This window comes from Gouania willdenowi, chromosome 9, assembly GCF_900634775.1.
Source record: "Gouania willdenowi chromosome 9, fGouWil2.1, whole genome shotgun sequence".
Taxonomy (NCBI): domain Eukaryota; kingdom Metazoa; phylum Chordata; class Actinopteri; order Blenniiformes; family Gobiesocidae; genus Gouania; species Gouania willdenowi.
In genome coordinates, this window is record NC_041052.1 from 20,840,841 (window position 1) to 20,863,151 (window position 22,311).

The window sequence follows — 22,311 nt, forward strand, 5'->3', positions numbered from 1 at the left end:
GCAATAGGTGACAGATATCCATCTCTGCAGGATCGTCACCTAAATTTCCTTCATTTTGGGACCAATTTCTGTATGATTTAGGAAAATGTCAAGGAACAATTTGAGGAAAATTGCAGGATTTAAAAATAAAACAAATAATAGAGTTGTATTGTAGTTGTTACAATTTTAGGTTAATAATGACTGCCATCATGTGATGGGAAAACTGTGAGCCCTGCATGATCGTGTGTATTTGAAGGAACTAAGATATCTAAGACTGAATTAGTAGCTCATTTATTCATGATTTCTTTGTCATGATTACTTTCTTCTGGGGGCTAATTTGGATGCTTTAATAGGCCAGATTTAGCCATTTAAACCTTTGAGTTTGATACATGTGTTTTAGAGAAAGGGTTAGAATCCCTGTGACACAGGAGGAACACGGAGTAGAGCTGCTGCTCCTCCACGTTGAGAGGAGCCAGCTATGGTACTGGCTCGGCCATCAGTTTTGGATGCCCCAGAGAGGGAGGTGTTCTGGGCATGTCCCGGTAGGAGGAGGCCCGAGGGAAGAGCTGGAGGAAGAGTCTGAGGAAGAGGGAAGTCTGGCAATCTCTGGAAAGAATGCTTCCCCAGAAACCCAGCTTTGGATAAGTGGGAGAAGATAGATGGATGGATGGATGGATGGATGGATGGACGGACGGACGGACGGATGGATGGATGGACGGACAGACAAATTAATGGATGGATGGATGATTGATGGGTGGACGGATGGATGGAAGTCTTTTAGTATAGTGTACAAACAAAAAACCATTGTTGGGGTCAATTACATTTTTCAATTACAATTACGTTTTCAATTATCCATGTTCAATTACAACTCAATTATGATTACTATAACCTGCATTTTTACAATTACAAATAAATTACAATGATCATTTTTCCCCTGAAAGTCAATTACAATTACATTCTCCATTACTAAGGTTCCATTACCATTTTACTAACTTTATATAGCATTGTGATGATTGTGTTAGGGTTTTAATGTATGTATTTTATAATCTTTACATTTATATTTCAGTGCATTGATTATAATATCTAATGTAAAAGCCTAACTAGGGACAAGAGTTGGAATTTAAATTAATAAATATAAACTCTTTGTACAAAACATCAGTTACATTCATACTATTGTTACTATGTAAAATTGTCTCGTCCCTATTAAAATAAATAAATAAATAAATGAATCATATCCTAACTCTAACTCACTAACTTTAATTCACTGACAGGTAGTGGGAAAACCTAATATGAACTACATACATGTAAGCCATAGACCTGTTTTGCATTTCATTAAATTGCAATTGACAGTTTTTATTAGCTCAATTACAATTCAATTTTGATTACAATGGCAACAGGTTTTTAATTTAGTTTACGGAACACCTATTATCCATTATTTAGTTTCTTATTAGCATTAGTAACATATTGGCTCTTAAATAGTCATCATTAAGTACTTATTAATGCCTTATTCTTATTAATGCATTATTAAACACTTAATGGCTGTCTCGCAGTCCAAACAGGATTAGGATTAGGATTAGGGTTAGGATTATGCGTTTACAATTATAATTGACCCCAACCCTAATTCCAACACACTATGATACTTGGATGTGAGCATTCAAAGCTGTGTCTATTATTTGAACTAAACAAAAAGTTATTTATTCATTCATTCTTAACATGCAGCCGACATGTTTTTAATAAAAAAAAATTCTGGTTCCAGTTTAATCCACTCACATACAGCTTGATTTGACCAAAGCTGGCATAATGAACGTTACTATCATTTTGAACACGGTACAGGCTTTGGTAACTAATCTAGCTAATGTAGCCCATCATGCCTGAGCTGTGGACAGGTCCTATACTTTATGGCTCAGTTTCACAAAGATGGCCTGCTCCCAAATTAGCACAGCTTCATTTACAAAGTCACCTGAGGAGAAGCTCATGTTCTTTGTTTCTTCATAATAGATATGATATTTTCTGGACCAACTACATCCATTCAAAGTTTCCTAACAAGCATTGCAAGTTCCACCATACGATTTTGAAAACAACTACATTACATAATGAATTGAATGTATATCTGGAATATAATTGAACACCAGTGTGTTAGTCACATTCAACTCACATTAGTGCCTAAAAATGAGTCAAAAAGTTCCACAAGAATAACTGCCATTTCTGTTATTTTGACTTCCAGTAATATGCAACCTAGACATTTAGTACTTGCATGTGGAAGACCATTTACTCAAACACCCTCCCAAAAAAAAAAAAAAAAAATCTGAACATCAAATGTTGAAATGTGAATAGGATTTCCTTTACTGTCACTTACAAAAAGAAGTGTCTTACTAATACTTCTTGTAATTGGTGATGTATGACTCACTCATTTTTGTTTTCGTTAATTCTGCCAAATAAGGAAAGGAACACTCCCACTTATTATTCAGACTTCCAGTTTGATTTGTTTGACTCACAAATGTTTATCCTGGTGCTTAAAAAAGAGCCCTCAAAGAGCACAAACATCTGCCAAGCACCAAATATCCTCTTTACCAGATATTGGCAGTTATCTGGATCAATGATCCCGATCATAATAACATGATCATTCACATGATAAAGGCTCGGAAGACGTTCATATCCCCATTAATACTAATATAGGTACAAATGCATGCCCGTTCTTTGGAAAATTGGTGATGAAATACAAAATCCAAATCTGATCTGGATGAAACACCGAGGGGTAAAAGTAAATGGAAGTCTCATACAGTAAGAGTCCTCCTGTCGTTGAAAAAAAAGAAGCTACTTCAGTGAAAATGTGAATTTGTCATTAATGGCCAATGATCCATGAGAAAACCCAACATAACCTGAAGGCTACTGAGATTGAGTAATGTTGCTTTTTCTGCTTTCAGAGAAAACTAAACTCTACACACACGTTCTGGCTTGTTTTCCTGTATTGCTTAAGGCTCAACAAAAGCAAAACAAAATGTAATGGTACATCCTCTCATGAATACGTTTGATCAACATTAGCAACATTTGGAAATTCTGGAATTTGGGGAATTATTCAAAAATAACTGTATTATATCCAAACATAAATAAGAGTATTCAATTCAAGATATTACAATAAAAAAAAACAAAAAAAAACGTAACTTTTCAACGAGTATGGCAAAATTCTAGAAAAGTTTTCATGATTAAATGGTTGACACTTAATAGGTATGTTAAATATATTTGGGAAAATATATTTTAGCATCATCTAAAATATCAGTATCACTTATCCAATTAATAATTTCCATTAAAAGTTTATATTTTTAAATATTCCAGAGTTCAAGTTCCCGTGGGAATTTACAGGTAATTTTCCACCCCTTTGCAAAGTTATTAATCATAACATCAGACCTGATGTTTGAAGAATCAGTTCTGTGCCATTAACTCTCAGATACTACAGCAGGACATGGAAAGCTGTAAAACCTACTATTGAAAAAAATAATACATCAGGGGAGCATTGAGAAAAGGGAGGGGGTTGACTTTCTACACTTATATATATATATAACATCATGGTGGACTGATATATGCACATATGTGTATGCGCGCACATGCGCACTACCGGAAATTTATTTTTTGCTTAAATAAATAAATAAATAATTCATTTTTGTTTAGTTTTGTTTTCAAAGTGAACGAACATGGGTTTAATTTTTTTTTTGGAATGGGTTTGGGTTAGGGTTATCATCACAGTACGGTGGTAAACTCAGTATGTGACACCGGTCCGGTACTTTATTTTTCTTTTGACGAGCGAATGGAGGCAGACATGGGAACAGGCGGCCAAAAATGGTCCAAAAGTGACAAAAACGTAGCATGAAAAGAGTGCAAATGGACTAAAATGGGCCAAAAGCAGTCAAGAGTGGCCAAAAAAAAGGGGAAATAAAGAGGAACCAGGTAGTATGTAATGGCAAAGGGTCGCTTAAATGAAAAAAAAAATGTGGCAAACAATAGTGCAAAAGGGTTAAAAATGTGGATCAAAAAGAGGTCAAATGTAGGCAAAAGGAAACAAGTGTATGGTAAAAGTTGGCTTATTTGGATGAAAAGTGGCTAAAAAAAATTAAAGGACAAAAATTGGATAAATTGTCAAAAATAAGGAAAAAGAGGTATTAATTGGCAAAACTTTTTGAAATGGGGCAAAAATGAGACAAAGGAAGTTGCAAAATGGCCAAAGGAAGTAGGTAAAAAATGTTTTCTGGGGGAATAACTATTAAAATGTAGACATAAAGAGCAGCATACTGAGCATTACTGACTTAATAACAGCTTCTATGTGGTGTCACTGATAATGCAGTGGGCTGGTGTGAACACAAAATGCCAGGGCTGATTGGTTTTTGTCCCAGTCCACCCCTGGCTGTACAACGTCAAAAAAGAGAAAACACATTACAATCAAGTCCCAATAGTCACAAAACAGGACAAACATGATCTAACTCTAAAAAGCTCAACAGGTTTCGTGGCCCTAACTTTGAGATGTATAGTCAGCTCTATAATCAATAATAACAGTGTCTGCTAAAGTGAGTAAGCTAATCAGTAAACACGTCGTAGAACACAAAGACAGAGTTCCTGTTTGTGCACCTATTGCTCACTCTGGGGACATTTCTCTTTAATGGTGGATCGCTCTGTTCTCCAGCCCCGCCCGCTCTTCAGCAGCTGAAATTCCAAGAAAAATGCAGAGAACGACCTGGTCCGACCCTCTGACGCAGGACGCTTATAGACCGGGTGGCCCCGCCCCCCAAAAAGTGCAGTAAACACTTCCGAGGATAGGGGGCGTTCCCTGCATCCCTTCCCACCCTAGTGCAAAAGTTGAAAAGTGCACGGAATGTGGGTCACGCTCACGCTGAGGAGGGGGTCTGATCCTCGGGCTGTTGTGTGGAGTGGGGCGCGCGCGCGCGTGCGTGTGATGGTAACAGAGGCACGTGCAGTTGTCCCGCGGTACAAGATGTTCTCTTCCGCGTGCCTGACAGTTTGAAAGTGTGGTTTGAAATGATGAGGCGCCACTACCTCCCAACGCACGCGTACACATGCGCGCGCAAACACAAACACACCCACGTTGGAGGGTCTAGGCAGATTGCATTTGTGCTACATCAGCACGGTGAAGGACATTAGCTCTATTATTCAATAATATATTTATTTATTTATTTATTTATTTTTAAGTTGCTTTTTTTAAAAAAAGCGTAACTTGAATCAAAACACAGACTATTAAAGAAAAAAAAAAAATCAAATGCAAATAAGAAATTGACACCCCAAAAATTGTATTTGAACACATTTTGTTTTGTCTTATTCCCCATGTAAAGCGTCTTTGAGTGTCCAAGAAAGTGCTATACAAATTTGATCAAATATTATTATCATTCTTATTAAGTTAGTTTTGTTTAACGTAGTTAGTTTTGTTTGATTGATTTTTATTGATTTATTTTTTTACAATTGAATCAATATTTGTTGGGATTGCATTAAACAGACAAATGTCCTATCCATAATATGGCCCATAAAGTAAAAATATTCTAAATCAAATGACTCACTAAAATAATTAAAAAAAAATCATTTTCAATCAAAGAAAATGCAAATAAATATGCATTTCTATACGAAAGGGTTTTTTTTTTTTTTTTTTTTTTTCAGATTTAAGTATTATTTTAATGAATGCTTTTTTAAAATGTTTTATTCAACCAACTTTTTGGATTGAATAACCAATCTACCTCCATAGGACAGGTGTTGCTACTGTTAGGGCACTGAAACGAACAATGGCATTTGACCGTGTTTTTCACGAGGGGTGGCCATGATGTGACGGGAGAAAACTCCAACCCTTTATTCAAGAAATGAACAAAATCCCAGTCTCATGTGGCCAAAAATAATATGACATGTTTTATTAACTATGTTATTTTCTACAATTATAGATATGGCTGGGGTTATGGTTGTGGTTAGGTATTCAATGAATTGATACCTAAAATCTGTGATTTTGCCCACTTTTCTAAAAAAGGGTTAATAGGAAGGCAAGGAAATTATTGGCTACTACTAAAAAAAAAAATATTCTGTTTACCTTACCAAGTAGTCAAATATGTTTTCCTGATGACTAAAACTTTTCACTTCATCGATGAAGTTTTCCTTTATTGTATATTATCAACAGTGTTGGGCGGTAATGCGTTACTTGTAACGCGTTACCACCCGGACGTCACTTTTGACAGTAACTAATACTGTAACACAATATATTTCTAAAGAAATAACGCCGTTACCATTACAATATGGTGTGTTTGTCCGTTACTTTGCTAGCTGCAGTGTACTTCCTGTTTACAGTGGCGCTACATATTTTTGCGGGACGCCGTGCCAAACACAGTAAAACAGTAGAAGAAGAAGCATTGTCAGCGTGTCTCTGTTTACATCACGTGCGCCAATCATGGCGAGTCAATGCGAGAGCAGGACGAGTTTCTCAGAGTGGAACTACGCGCATTATTTTTGTCTCCAAAAGATGCATCAGTGAAGCTAAGCTAACGCTGCGGCTGGATTTTAACGGACTGTGACTGTTGTCCAGGGACAGGCTAGCCAAACTATTGCATAGTATGTTGTTGTAAATAAGAAGTCTGTCGCTGCTGCTGAGTCACTGCTAACAGCAGCTCGTTAGCCTGATATGTTTAGCATTGTGTAGCTGAGAAAAATGCTGTGAATTAGTTTTTCCACATTTATTTTATAAGCATTTTCAACAGCATAATGTGCACCTGGAATATGCACAGCTTACTATACATTACTGTGCTAAGGCTGAAAAGTTACCGTTTTAATTTTGGAGCAGCTGTTTTGTGCTTTATATGCACATCATTTATGGTTGTTTTATAGCAGTTGATCAACAGTGGATTATTATATATATACAGCACTGATATGAAGCTGTATGGACACAAATGACCCAAAATAAATAATACATTATTTAATTCTAAGTAACTCAAAAGTTACTTTTTCCAGTAACGCATTACTTTTTGGTGTAAGTAATCAAAATAGTAACTGAGTTACATTGTGAATGAAGTCACTAGTAACAGTAACTAGTTACTTTTTTTCAGTAACTAGCACAACACTGATTATCAAGGTATATAGCGTTAGCTAAAGTCGCCTCAGGCTAATGATCATATAGAGAGTTTTCACCGATGTCACTTTCTAGGCAGCGATGCGCAGCCATGTTAGAGGTAATGGGATGTTGACATTACATGATGGAGGCTCACAGAGGTGTACTCTGTGATGGATTAATCACAGAAAAGCTCCTCAAAATTCATTACAGATGCAAAGGCACACGGGGAAGGAATTGGTCCGCAGGAAAGGAAAAAAAAATATGGTTTATTGGTGGTGCAGATCCATACAATTCTGCTTCCTCGTCTTGGATCAATGATGACCCACAGAGTCTTCTGTCTATTATGTATCCTGATATCTTGAACTACCTGGATTTCACCAGGCCCATACACAGCAGAATACCTTAAATCTTATACAAATTTAGAGGATATACATCGGCAGATATCTCAGTCAGTTCTAATAATTTCACAGTGAACCTGCAGCGTTGTTACTGTAAAATAGTGTACGACCGCCAGGCAATCTTATATTTAGGCAAATCAAACAGTTATAGTTATAGGACCTCGAGCCTCAGATTATTACGCCGACTACATCCAGCAGCCTAGGAAGCAGCGGAGCCTCATACTAGCGGTGTCCGCCAGCGGTGTGATCAGAAGCAGGAGTGGGGCTAGCAACCAAGCTAAAAGCTAATCCTCAGAGAACGCCGCTTCCTTCCGTCCTGCGTTCTAATGTCCGCTCCCTGGAGAACAACCTGGACTACCTGAGGCTGGATTTAAATGCAAGACTGGAGATGAGGGCGGCGGTGTTTGCATATACACCGATAACAACTGGTGTAACAACAGTGAGCTAGTCTCATGTCACTGCTCTCCTGATTTAGAACTTCTGACTATAAAATACAGACATTGTTTTCTCTGATTTGTTATAACTTTTGGCAATCTATAAAACTCCACATTTTTCATGGTCTGACCGATTAGTACAGCCAAAAACAAGGCAATAGTTCACTATTTCCTCTCAAAATTCGGGATTTGCTTGATTGCATTCTGTTTGTAAACCTGCCTTATCGCCAAAATGGTGACTTCCGGGTTGATGACGTGCTGTGAAAACCCTCTATAGGCTAACAACGCTAATGTCTCTCACCTTTTAGACTAAATCTCTATTTTGTTTTCCTCATCTATTACAGAAAGTCAGCATGTTTCCCTTAGCGCCATCCAATGACTGGAAACTTTAACCCCAATTTGAACCCTTTTCATTTTTTGGGGGGTTGTTATTTTTGCTATTAAATTGTCTTCAGTCAGTCACAAAAAAAAAAAAAAATAAAAAAAAAATAACCTATCCTGCACAACAATTTATAGATCATTATCACTTTATGGTTTGAAATCTGTGGGACTTTTATGGCTTTATGTGTTTCAGTATAATAAAGTTAACAGTTTGGTCAGGAGTGAAATGAAAGTACAGGGCCGTGATCATATATGGTAAGGTAGAAACTGAAAAAGGAAGGCATAATATTTAGTTTTTATTACATGTTAATTATATTCCCTAAATCAACTCCAGTAGTTAAAATGTAAGCTTGTTTGTCTCAGTGTTCCAAAACCTGTGATGAACTGGTGACTAACCAAGGGTGCACCCTGGAAGAGTGGTTAAGAATGTCTTAAACAGAACTAGTGGCTATAGTTGACTGGATTACAAATATCCAAAGTCTTAGAAATGACAAGACATTGGTTGTGAATAGAAATCAATTTTACAAGTTAACCAAACTACTATTAAGATAATGAAGTTGGAAAATGAGTACTTAAACAGAACTTATTGATCAACTAAATGCTATAACAAAAATGCATTTACAAATCAGACATTTCTAATTTCTGCAAATGCATTCATTTTCTATGTGAGCAGGTCACTAGTCTGGCTCAGCCTAATTATAAAACAAGACAACCACTCACAGGCTTGTCCAACATACATGCAAACTCTAAACAGAAACTTCCCAGGTCGTCCTCACTTGGAATTGAACCGTCACCCAGGAACTGTTTATTGTGAGGCTACCACTCCACAAAACCACACTGCGCTTAATAAAAGATGATAAAAAAATATTAGCCTTAATGATGATTTGGTCAAAGCCCACTACTAAAGTCTACTAAAAACAGACGAGACACAGATTACCAAATCTATTGAATTGTTTATTTGACAATGCATGCCAGACATGATCCTATTCACATTAAAGAATACAAATTGGTATTTGCATCCAAGTACTCACTACTCTGATTTCATAATATAATCTCTTTCTATCTTTCTCTTAGTCAATACAGGTAATCTCTGTAAACGCTGAGTGGAAGAACTGCATGCATTAAATAAAGTGTGATCAGTAGACTATTTCATTTAAAGTGTGACCAGTAGGCATAGTCTACTGTAGATGAATATCAGTAACTTTTTTTTCTTTCTTTCTTTTTTTTTTTTTAAAGTGCGTAAGACATTATTTAGCTTACAATTTTCACATGAGGACACTACATCTGTTATCATTGTCTTCTCATATCATTAGGTTTATGATGACCAAAGTTAGAAACATTGCTAAAAATATGTTGTAATTGGACATAACTTGTGTTGTGTGTTGTTGTTGTTGTTGTTGTTGTCATGCTGGAATTTGTGTCAACTACAATTTTGGGTTCATACGCAGGCTAATTAATTATACACACATACAAACAAGCCCAGCAATTGCAACATAACACAATACCTTTAGAGATCCATGTTCATATGAATTAATTCATGGCATGGATGAATCTCATATCATAAAATTCCTCAGTTTACAGATCAATAGATTATAACATTATATTCCTGTCATCATAGGTTAAATATGGGGACAAAAACTTCCATTCCAATGCATTGGGTTTTTATAAAAATGCCACTCAGGAAAAAAAAAAGAAAAGAAGATGACCCTTGTCTTATCCAGTTCTGTAGATAACACAGGGCGTGACATGCTGCAGCACATTTCCTCCTTTCCATTTGGTTAAAATAGAAGTTTGATTTAGTTTTAAATAAGAACCTGTCCAGCTCCCTTATTTATAGTTTGCACTGATAAATAAAATATGAAACTTTGAATAAGAAATGAAAACATTCACTCTTTTGCTAGTGCCATTTATAAAGACACAAACTGCAGAGTATAGTTTTACTATGTGACCCATTTGATTCTGGGTTAGACTTAGTACAGCACAGTGATTATATTGGACACCAACTGCTCCACTTTGTTCTACTTCTTCTCTCCCATTTAATCCACCTTGACTCTATGATATACTTTGCACCTTGCATCATTGCAATAATATTGTCCCTGAGCACTGACCTTAAGTCGACCTTTCATTTCCTAAGCAAACAGAAACCTACATAATATCCAAGGAAATCCTTTTGTAGCCAGGCTTCAATGTGTCATTGATGTGTCATACTCTCCAAATTATCCACCCTGTGATTCATCATGACCAGGTATTGACACAGCATTTATGTTGACACTGTGCTCACAAAGTTTCTGAGACATTTCTCAAATATCAAAGAGAAAAGCAGGTATTGTGTTACTAATAAGCTTGGAGAACCACAGGCGTATGATGTTTTTAGCAGATCGGGAGACAGATGTACAAAAGGGGAATTTAACAGTCTAGATGTATAAGTCAGAAGATTTAATTTAAGCAGGATGGACGAGTAGCTGGCCCATGATGTATGATCATTTCCAATGTCTCAGTTTATTGTGCCAAAGCATTTTTTTTCTTAATCTCTTAATCTTCTTCATGTTTTAGTTCATTTAGGAATAATAATCAAAAAACGAGATTGTATGAACAATGGCACAGTCTCCTAGCTACACCCCGCTCGATTCTAAAAACTTTATGTGAACAATAAAAAAAGGTCTATGAGAAAAAAAACAAACAAACAAGCACTCATATTTGGCCTCTATGAACAGAAGGGAGAAGACGAGGATGAGAATAATGTACAGATAATCCCTTCGTTCCCGACATTCTCCATTCATGCCCAAAAGGCACCCGAAGTTTGGTATCCTGGCAAATGTGTATTGCCATGTTAGCGTTAGAAAATTCGCATACTCTGCTTAATAAAACATACAATAAAAACTACTTTAAATATGATTTGAATGTACAGTGTTTTAGACAATTCTTTATATCATAATAATATTACACATCATCATATAGTGCATGTAGATGGTTACTTTATTTATCAAATTTAAAAGCTTGATTAGAAAATACTTAAAATTTGACAAAAATATCACTGAGAAGATATCAATAGTAAATTTATATTTTCACACAGGCATAAACTGTAACTATTCCTAAAGCGCGAGAATATCTCAGCACGTAGAATCAATCTTTAAATAAAAGCAACATGATTGAACTGATTCGTAGTAGTGAGAAACAATAAAATTGACATGAAATAAAAACAGTTCTGACCAGTTTTTCCTTCATTTTTTTTTTTTTTTTTTTACAAAATTATTACAGCAGGAATTCCACCTCTTTGTCAGACTTTGCTCACAACAGTTAAAAAAAAAAAAAAAAAAAAAAGAGAAAATACTGATCTGGCTTTTGGTAATAATCATAATATTCACATATTACACCGGCCATATGTCCCTTTAAATGTATGCTTTACTTAATTCTCGACCAGAACGCATACACTCAACAGTCGATTCTCAAACCTTTCTTAAAGTTAATTAACAAAGCTAATAAGCTTTATTAAGCTTTCTTTCATATTTTGTCATGACCTGGTTGCTACTTGGATTTGGCATGTGTTCATGATTTTCCCTTAAAATTTCCTTTTGTGCAGCAACTTGCATTTAGTATGATTTAAAAGAAGAAAAAAATGATACGACGGTTAAGGTTTTGAGGAAGGACAGCCTTAGAATAGGTAAGAGGATATAATTACAAAATACTCCTGCTGCTGCACACAAAATGATAAAGAGAGTTACCGTTCCTCGATGACATGATTTTTGGTGTCAGATACAGTTACGGAGTATAGGTTCACCGCTCCCTCCTTTATTTTTCTTCATCTGAAATTGCACTTGTTTAAAGCTTTCATGAATCAAGGTGGAAGGTTTGTTATGGTTTTTAGGTATTCCCTTTTAAAATGTAGGTCAATATGGACATAAATGAGTTGTTTTTTTGAAATGCATATAGCCCATCTCATGATTTAGTTTATGTGCATTGTTCTTCACAATAGCAAACTTCCTCGCTCACTTGATAGAAGGTAATGCCTCGAGATAACATCGTAATGATCTAAACCTGGGTTGTTTTAAGTTGTGAGAGTTCAGAGACTGTTTCCTTCATGCAGATAAATTGATATAAGTAAGTGTCTAAATGAACCGGACAGACGATAACCTAGAAATTCAACGGTGAGTCAGAGGTAAGTTGTTGCCCATCAGCTTCTTTCAGTCTGCTTTAGTCCTAAGTTTCTCTTCCAGTTGGAGTTAAGGATCACATGAATAAATGCAAGTGTAACAGTAGTGATAACTAATGCCAGGACAAAATGAAATTGCCGTCTTTCTTTTGTTCTGCTTTGTTGCCGTCTTGCTGACTTTTGTCTATCACATAATGCATCTATATAGGAGTTACAACTTGTTTTGTCTGAACAGTGTGACTGATATGTGATGCAACACGGTGACTGATGCCTACTTGATGTGACGAGGGTTGGGTGTATAGAGGCTGAGTGGAAGACAGTATAAATACACCTGCCATTGTCTGAACACCCCTCTGAGATACTCAGCTACAAGAGGTAAAAACTACTCTAGATACATAGCTCTTTGTTTGGACTGGTAGGACCCTCTCCCACTTCTTTCCCTGTTGATTTATGATTCATGGTAAAGCTGCCCTTCAATACCTTCTGTGATCACATTTCTGACCCTTCATGCAAAGTGAAACAACTGTAGGTCTGTTGCAGAGCAGCATCGACAGGCAATCACACCCAACCCCATTTTTGCCCTTGGCCCTTTCGGTTTTCCTCCTTGGCCCTAAGAGTGTGCAAGTGCACCACCGTGTCCTTGTCACGTGTAGTTCTGTCTGTCAAAGCTGCGGAATGCTGATGGAGTGGCCAGCTTCCTCATGGACAGACTGTCAGTCTTGGCTGTATCGGGTCTGGCCCCGGACTTGCTCCTGAGGAACGGGTTTCTGGGTCCTGCCAAGCCCCGCCCCCCAGGCCCAGACCCCCTCTCTACTCCAAGCCCCTGTCCCCTCTCCATCCTCTCACTCACTGACAGGCTCTTCCGATGTGGAGGAGCCAGCGTGAGGGAAGGATGGGAGTCGTCTGAGGAGCAGCTATTGGCTCGCTCTGACCTGGAGAAGGAGGAGCAGAGAGGGGCCACACTGGGCCCACCGAGGACCCCTAAACGAGGGATCTCAGGGGCTGGAATCAGGTCCTCAGGATCCTCTGGATCAGATTCTGTGTGGCTAAGCTCTGCCTCTCGTTCAGGATGCGAGGAGGCAATTTCTGATGGTTTATCAAATTGAAAGGTCGTAGATGATCCAGGAGAGTGGGTATGCTCCGCAGGAGTGTACGGCGTTGAAACAAAACGTGTATCAATGCAGTCAGTGATGCTGGTGTACTCTGCAGCCTTTACCTGGACTCCTGCACCTACTCCACTATAGCAGCCCCTAGGCGTGAACAGGAGACTGTGGGATTTGACCAGCGGAGTTTCATCCAGGAAGGATGCGCCTGCCGTAGAGAGGTAGCGGCTGCTCTTGGACCGTTCAAGCGGCCCAGCTGAGGGAGGTGGGGATGGTTCTAGATCCCAAAGAGGTAAGATGGCATCGGGTAAGAGGTGTGCTGAGCACAGGGACAAATCTGCAGCTGCACTGTCATCAAACATTCCTCCAGTGGTTCTGCTGCTTCCTACACAACCCTCCGAGTGCCTGTCGCCCAGACCGCTGGAGGCAGCGCTGCAGTAATCGCGACCTCCAGGCAGCATCGTCTCAATGATGTCTGAGTGCAGTGAGGAGTCTCTCTGGAGTGGTGGGACCACACGGAGAGGATCCAGAAAGACCTCAGCCGGCCCCACCTCCTCAGAAGTTGAGACATAGATATCAATGCATGATGATGGACGATGCTGCTGGGAGACCGATAGCGTTGCCAGTGGGAGGGGCTTAGACTCCTTGGGGGCTGTAGATGATACGGACTGAGAGCTGTTGGCTCGATGCAGGCTCATTGAGCGCTCTTTGAAGAATTTTTCAGCACGTTCAGCTCTACTTCCACGCTCACCACTGCGTCCACCTCCAACATAAAATGAGTGACTCCTCGTCCGTGCAGCGAAGCTTGTAGGTGAGGGAGGAGACATCGAGCCCTCGGCTGCACCCTCCAGTGTTTCCTGTATGCGGTATGAATTCCCCTCAGTGCTGTTGAAGCTGCTTTGGCGGAGTATGTATGCTGCATCTTGGCACTCAGCCTGACGGATTACATATGCTGAGTCTGTGCAGTCTGAAGAAGTACGGGAACGTACTTTGTTGACCTCTCCGCGCTCTACACCTGTCACACGCTCCAGTGCTACGGCTATTCTTCCAATCAGCTCCTCCATTTGTGCCAAACGAATATCAACAGTCTGCAATGATGCTTTCATAAAGTGTTCTCTTTCATTGACTTCCTCTAAACGCATTGCCATGTTCTCCACCCTGGTAAGACAGAAATATATCCACAAAGTTCAGTTAGAGAACTGCTCTCCAGTAAAATATAGAGAACTCAATCAGATTTGCCACTGACCTTTCAGAAGTAACTCTGATTCTCTCATCATTAGAAGAGTGGAACCTGTCATCCTTCTCTCTGAAGTACTCCTCTATGCATTGCTCCTCAAAATCATGGACTTTCTTTAGTTCATCTTCTGTGATGAAAAGCTCTGTGGATCACAGAGTGTAAAGGTGTTAATACTGTTTCTAATAGAAACAATCAGCAACTCCAGAAATTCGGCAAAGAAAATTGTCCAAGAAAGACTTTTGTTGGTGAGTAGCCATTAAAGCATTGAGTTTAATAAACCTAGCACCAATAACTTAGCAACAGATCCTTGAAGTCCTAACAAATACTGGATAGGACTGAGATTGTGGATTTAGAAGGTCAAATTAAAAACTCTTCTGACCTACTGATTGACTGTGTTTTGCTCTCCACACGTGTTGGGTGGGAAGGAGACTGATGGTGTTTTGCATTGTGATAGAATGTTTTTGTTAAAAAAAGAGAGAAGACTTTTTCATTAAGATAGACTTATGAGTGGATAATCTAAAGAATAGCTATAGGCATGGCAGCCTGCGGGTCATATGCTGTCCTGCATAGATCCATGAATGGACCAGCTTTACCACCATCACAAAAGCTGAGAAAAACACCTTTAAAGGGCCCATGTTAAGCTAAATGGACTTTTCTGTGCTTTAAATATCATAAAAGTGGTATTAGGGCTTCATACACATGCCTAAAGTGTTTTTTTCATTGATTCCATCAATCATTAGTTAGAGGGTGATTTGCTCCTTTCTTACTGCAGGGCGAGATCAAACACCTCGCTCCAATTTGATGCAGCGTTCCCACTTTGATGACGAATTTCACGCAACACTGAGCTGGAGAAGCCGCGCCTCCAGGAAGCTCTCTGCCATGATTGACATGTAAACAGACACGCCCACGAAGGTGAGCATTTCAACGTACGGGGAGGAGGACGTCAGTCTCCCGTCTATAGACACGCCCACTCATGAATATGCTTAAGTAGGCCAAAAATCACCCTGTTCGTGTAGAGTTGCTCAGAAAGTGACTTTTCAGAGGCTAAAACTCTGGAAAAAAGGTGAGTTTAGGAAAATAAACCTCATTTACTATGTTTTTGGGGTTCTTAGAATAAATGGAAATGAGTGAAAAATAGCATGACATGGGATCTTTCATGAATGCTCAAAAGAACACCAATCTGAAACATCTGACAGACTTAAACCGCAGACTGGATGTTTATCTGAATAGGTCATGATCTTTAGAACTTTGCTGTTACCACTGTGTACTTTTTTAGTATAGGAATTTGACATCTCTCATTCATAGTGAATCATATCTTATAATGTGACATATTTTAGAAATAAATCATATATTCACAGAAAAAAAAACCAATATATGTAAGTCACTTACTGAGTCCGTAGTCTCTCTCGTCATCATCATGCTTCCGCCAGCGACAGCACAAATGCTTGAGAACCATAGTTATGTGGCTGAAGATGATGAGTGGTGGAGGAAGGACGGGGCGTTCGTGGAAAGTCATAATGAGCTGGTAGCGCTGAAACTTCCATACTTGGTTGGAGATGGACTTGACTTCAAAGAATGTATTACTAGAGAAGCAGCAGAACAAGATAGTGAAGGTGATAGTAAGCAAACACTAACAACAAAGTAATGGAAATCATCAGTGGAGTGGCACAGCATTCGTTACATTTTAATGAGTATTGACAGTGTTGGTATTGATTCCTGTTAACATTTCTTCATCTTGCCTCATTGCTAAGCTCAGCAGTGAGAGTAAAAGCATTTAAAGTAGACCAAAGGCGTACAATCACAAGTTTTCATTGCCTCCCCACTCTGACACACCTAGGCTGAATTCCATCAATAAATCATCCTACTTATTGGTTTTCAATGTTTACAGGATAATAAGTGCTCTACAAAAGCTGTAGTACCATTTCTTTTTTACACTAAACTTCACATCACCATTCATTTGTAGGGATGTAACGAGTCACTCAACTCCCGATACGATTCGATTCACGATACTGGTTTCACGATACGATTCTCTTCACAATTTATTTTAGAAAATGGGACTGTAGACAAATGATGATTGAAAAATATTCCTTTATTTTTTTGGGGAAAAAACTAGAAAATATTGTATTATTTTCCTTTTATTTTTCCATTGTCAAAAGAATCCCTTGATAAACTATTCAAAACAATGCAGTTTAACTAAAAATAAATCTTGAATGAAATAAATAAAGGAATAATACAAATGAAGAAGAAGCCTATTAATTTACATTCTGGTTCTATAATAAACAATGCAAAACTGCATAATAGTTATTTTTCTTTTTAAAAGTGCAACTGAAAATGTATTTTGTGCCTTAACAATTGGACTTTAAAAAAAAAAAAAAAAAAAAAAAACAGTCATTGCCCTGTATTTACGTCAGATGTTTGTTTGGACCAGCAGAGGGCGCTGGTAACCCAGTGGTCGGTTGGCATGCAGATATTCTGTGCAGTGAAGAAGAGATACTACGCTAGCAGACAGAACTAATAGAAAAACGTGACTTTTACAGATATTCATGTAATATTACAGATATCCTTTCGGTGCTAAAGGGGTATGGAATCATTTATTAACATGTTTAAGAGTAGAAGGCGGCCAGAAAGAAAGTAGTAGCAGATTCCGCCCGCCGCCTCAGCATTTGGAGAAGAGAAGGATAAAAATATATTAAAAAAGTACTGCGATTCAATTTTCAGAAAATCGATATCAACCTATGAATCGATTTTTAACTGCCTTACGATTAATCGTTGCATCCCTATTAATTTGCCATATTGTCTACTATTTAGTAATCAAACTGAAAATGGCAAAAGAGAAGGTGCTTGTCATTGTAACGTGGATTATGCAAAAGCCCCTGGATACTTTTCATCATGATTAAACCATTGTATTACAATACTACCAATCAGCCCCTAATGTGAGGCTAATGTTGGCTTTAACAGCAGCGCAAACTGAAAAGGTTACATTGTTTTTGTCTCCTTAGTCAGTCTTACAGCTGAAAAACAGGTATGACTCCATAAGGATCCATTCTCCTATATTTGATGGAATGGCCATGCAGCCAAAATAGTAAATATTTTCTGTTCCACGTGTAAAAGCATCTCTTATCTCCATCTTTACGTACTTGAACACAGCGATGAGGAGGTTAACCAGCAGTATGTTGGCCACTAACAGGTAGCAGGCCATTATAGCAGGAACAATCCAAGCCCCGGTCTTGCAGGGAGGCAGTGTGACCACCACCCCATCCTCTGTGATATTCTGCCCGCAGGGGGCTGCAGAATGCAACAAAGGGAACACAGGTAGAACAAATAAACATGTTGTATTACTGTTAAAACACTGTAATCTGTTATTTACTAACTATTTGTCTAATGCACAGCCAATTGTAGCTGCATGCAGATACAGTAGAATTACTTCCTTTTCCCAATGACTGTTAGTAAATAAAAAAGTAACACAACTGAAAAACACATTGGATGAAGTTCACAGAGAACAAAAGCATAAACACACATACACAAAAACAGAAAACAAAGTAACAAGCAAAGCAAACAAATGAAGTCTCCAATCACATTATTTTCACACAAACAAGAAGCATAATAATTTTTATGCTCCTTTTTAAAAGGATTGGAAAGATTGAACACACTCATAGTTATGACTTGTGTTCGCAAAAATACATCTAAAAACAAAATACAAAAATGAAATAAAATAAGCATTTGACACATATTTTCACATTTTGTGTTCACAATATATTTAAACAGAAAGCTGTGTTTAAAATATATTGTCATATGTTTCATTCAGCAATGGTTGATTGCTGGGAATTGTTTGAAATGCAATAAAGAAACACAATGTTTTTTCCATCAGAGATGGTTCAGTTGCTATGGCTTATCTCGGGAACATTCAACATTTGGTCTTGATCTGTTTGCCTTTGAGATTCATTCGAGTCATGCTCATCGTTACTTGGTGTTCAATTGTTTCACACAATGCAGCCCAAAGACAGAGAACTGAAGTAATTTTTTTCCACTTTTGAACCTTGAAAATTTGGATTTCAAACTCTGACAACTGAACCACATGAAAAAACAGGTTGCAGATGGTGAAAGGTGACATCGGGGGTGTTTAGCTATGGACAGTGTATTACTGGTGTTTATGTTTAAATGTTAATGCTTATCATGTAGCATGGCAGATTACTGTGATGTGTCAACTGCTCTCGTGAAAAGCTGATCAAACATAAATTGAGGGTGACAGATGGCGTTAACATGGTAGGGTCACTGCTTCAAATATAAGTAAAAAGGTTGGAAAAACATCAAAGGAACATCAACATGTCAAATATGGGGCTTTTATTGTAAAGTTGTGTATGCTAAAACAAAAAGCAACTTTTTGCAACATTTAGCAACAAACCACTTTTTAAAATGTGAATTTATTTGTTACTTTTGAGCAGATTTACATCAATATTTGTGAATATTTCTCTCCTGTAAAAATATAATGTCTAAATCTAAATATTAAATCTAACTGTTAAAATGTAAATCTTAAATACTAAATATAAATGTTAAAGGCTGAATCTAAATCTAAATGTTGATTCTAAATATGAAATGTTAAATCTAAATGCCAATTCTGAATGTTAACATTTAGGTTTAGATTTAGTTTTAACATTTAGATGTAAAATTTAACAATGAAATATTCATATTTAACATTTAGATTTCATGTTTAACATTTAGATTTAGATTTAATGTTGACATTATATTGTTATGAGAAAAAAAGTTTCACAAGTTTTGCTGTAAACCTGGCCAAAAGTGACAAAAAAAAATTCACATATGTTGCTAAATGTTGCTGTTTATTTTAGCAAGCGCAACTTTACAATCGACTCCCCATAGTCAAGTGTCTATAATTCCTATTGATGTAACAGCTGACCAAAAACAAGGCCATGAAACTGGTAAAAACACATTTGAAACGTGCTTCTGTCATGTAACGGTGCCATTTGCCAACCAAGTGCCAAAGGAAATCAGGCTAAAGTTGCATTCAGGGTTCAGCCTTAGGTTAAGCTAAAGCTACAGGCAGCTAAGTGTTGATAGTGTCAGGGTTGAATTCACCTCAGATTCTCCTTAAATATAAAATGAAAAATCCCAGCAAGAATTCCCTTTGGTATCAAAGACAGTACCAAAGCACAAGGGCCTCTTTAGCCTTACAGCTGAGCCGCATGCAACTTATTTGAACCTCAAGTGGCCTCTAGTGGTAGAGGTGAGCATCACATGTGAGGTGATAGAAATGGGGATGAGTGGGAGCAGTGGGAAAGGTCAATGTGGTTGAATTGAGATCTGGAGCTATTGATTTACTGGGATTTGGACTGCTCTGGGCAAAGTGGAATGCACCATTGCTACGCCAGGTTCCGTGAGTGCGAAAGTAATTTTCGACCAGCCAGAGTTTTTCATTCAGCCTGTGCTGTAACTTCCTACTATGCATATCTGAAACAAAGAATGAAAACATTATTTCAGATCTCTTCTCTTTGGGCCACGCCTCACAGTCTGTTCACACCATCACAACTGCCACTCCATAAAAGGACAACAAATCAGATACACGCGTACTGGACATTTTTTACTCGCATTTAAAAAAAATAAATTAGAATCCAAATATCAGGTATAAAACAATATTTGATTTAAAACAAGTAAAAAAACAACATACAGATAAAACAGATTGTGATAAATTTACAGCACAGATTAAAACATCCAGGTGAGAAATACTACTCTGGAATACAAATGTGTAGGATTATAATTGATGATATTGCAGGTTCAAAACCATACACAAATCAACCAATGGATATCTACTGTACGTGTTAATTTCAGTTAGAAGTTTACATACGGTCAATCTGGTCTGCAAACACCTCTCCGTAGATCATCCAATAAGGCATAAAAAAGATGTTCCTTGCGAGCATCCACGACGGATCTTCATTGGGATTGAGAATGGCTTGACGTGCCACCCCAAAACTCATTAACACCACCAACATGATGATCACAAAATACATCATGTCGATCATCTGAAAGGAGGGGGCGCAGGTCAAGGAGGAGCATCACAGAGGGAGAGACGGGGGGTGGGAAAGAAGAAAAAGAGAAGTAGTTGTTGAAAATGCTGTAATCATAAGAAACAGATTATATAAAGAAAACAAGATGGCCAACTAATCCCTATCATAGCAATTCACTTTCTGATTATTATTGATTCTATTTAAAGCCAATTTTTACTCAATATTTTACAGCAATGAATCCAAAGGATCATTTATAAAACATGTTTCATTATAATTAAACTTACTGTACATTACAACACTCAGCATGTAAACACCTTTTATTTAACCCACTCTCTTTTATGACATTTTAACAATAAAATTGACTTCATCGTACTTGGTGATGCAACAAATTACGTTGGTATGAATATTGTTTCACCTATACTAAACATAACTTTTGCTGGATGTGAAAAATTGATTTATGAATTAAACAATATTTTCTTTCACTCGTCTAAACTACTTTAACTTGCAACCATCATGCAACAGTGATGTTGTTACAACTCATATCTATCAGTGGTTCTCAAACATTTTTGGTTGAAGAACCCCCTTTCTCTAACTTTTGAATGCAAGTACCCCCTTTTTCCGACTACAACATTCTGCTGAGACTTCTATCAAAAAACAACTATAGAGCATAATGATGGAATGAATGAGTGATTTTAATTTTAAATAATCTCATTTTGTAAATAGGTGGAATGAAAATATTTAGTGCCTCCTGAATACATTATTTCTATAGTGTTTGGCATGTCATCTCCCGCCTGGTGTGAAACCAAGACTGAATCTTGTATTTTCAGTTCATGTTCTAATCAAGATCATTTCTATCATAATTTTGTGTGTTTTTAGTGTAATTTTGTGTATTTTGTTGTTGTTGTTTGTCTGTTCTTTTTATTTTTCAGTATATTTATCTCATTTTTTTTTTCTTTTTCCCACTCTCCACCCTATCTGACCTTGTTGCCAGCTGCCTGCTTGTTATGTCTGCTGTCTGTGCTATAAGAGACTCCGAAACTATGGAATTGGTCAGCTGGTCACTTCAATGAAAAGACCAGGCAGAGGTGAGCCTACGTGCCCTGATGGAAGGTTGGGAATGGAGCCCGGCCACCACACCGGTGGAAGGTCGTGTGCTTGGCTTTACTCTCCATTGATATCTACATGATTGGATTCACGGTAGCAGGGTTGCTGCTAATTGGAGCTGGCGGCTAGCTGATCTATCGTAATATCTGTATTATGTTGGCAGCTGTTTTGGAAAGACCTGCCACTCATCACTGAAGGTTGAGGCAGGTCATTGAACTCTCAGACTATCATGAATCGATCTTGGAAAGAATGGAGAGGATGTCTCGGCCAATTGTTTGATTCCACAATATTGGATTACTGTGACTAGGACTCCAAGGCTACTGGATAGAATGCTAGTCTGTAACGAAAATAATTCATTATCACCAATTGGCCTCCCCAACACATCCCCAGCTCAAGGATGTGTCCATTCTCACCAGGATGTTTA

The 22,311-nt window shown here is 37.8% G+C and overlaps 1 protein-coding gene across 13 annotated transcripts in view; it reads right to left on the bottom strand.

The window, feature by feature from the left end:
• Positions 1–9,253: 9,253 nt before the first annotated feature.
• The window catches only part of trpm3 (transient receptor potential cation channel, subfamily M, member 3), a 221,555-nt gene continuing 208,497 nt past the window's right edge, over positions 9,254–22,311 (bottom strand). For 6 of the 13 annotated variants that reach the window (XM_028458380.1, XM_028458377.1, XM_028458375.1 and 3 more), the window contains 6 exons: positions 20,624–20,798; positions 20,101–20,229; positions 17,904–18,051; positions 16,156–16,349; positions 14,776–14,908; positions 9,254–14,687 (listed from right to left, as the gene is read on the bottom strand). In XM_028458380.1, coding sequence (XP_028314181.1) covers positions 13,070–14,687; positions 14,776–14,908; positions 16,156–16,349; positions 17,904–18,051; positions 20,101–20,229; positions 20,624–20,798 — 2,397 coding nt within the window. In that variant the 3' untranslated portion in view covers positions 9,254–13,069. The remainder of the gene's footprint in view (positions 14,688–14,775; positions 14,909–16,155; positions 16,350–17,903; positions 18,052–20,100; positions 20,230–20,623; positions 20,799–22,311) is intronic. The other 7 variants (XM_028458383.1, XM_028458381.1, XM_028458379.1 and 4 more) reach the window with 3 other exon arrangements.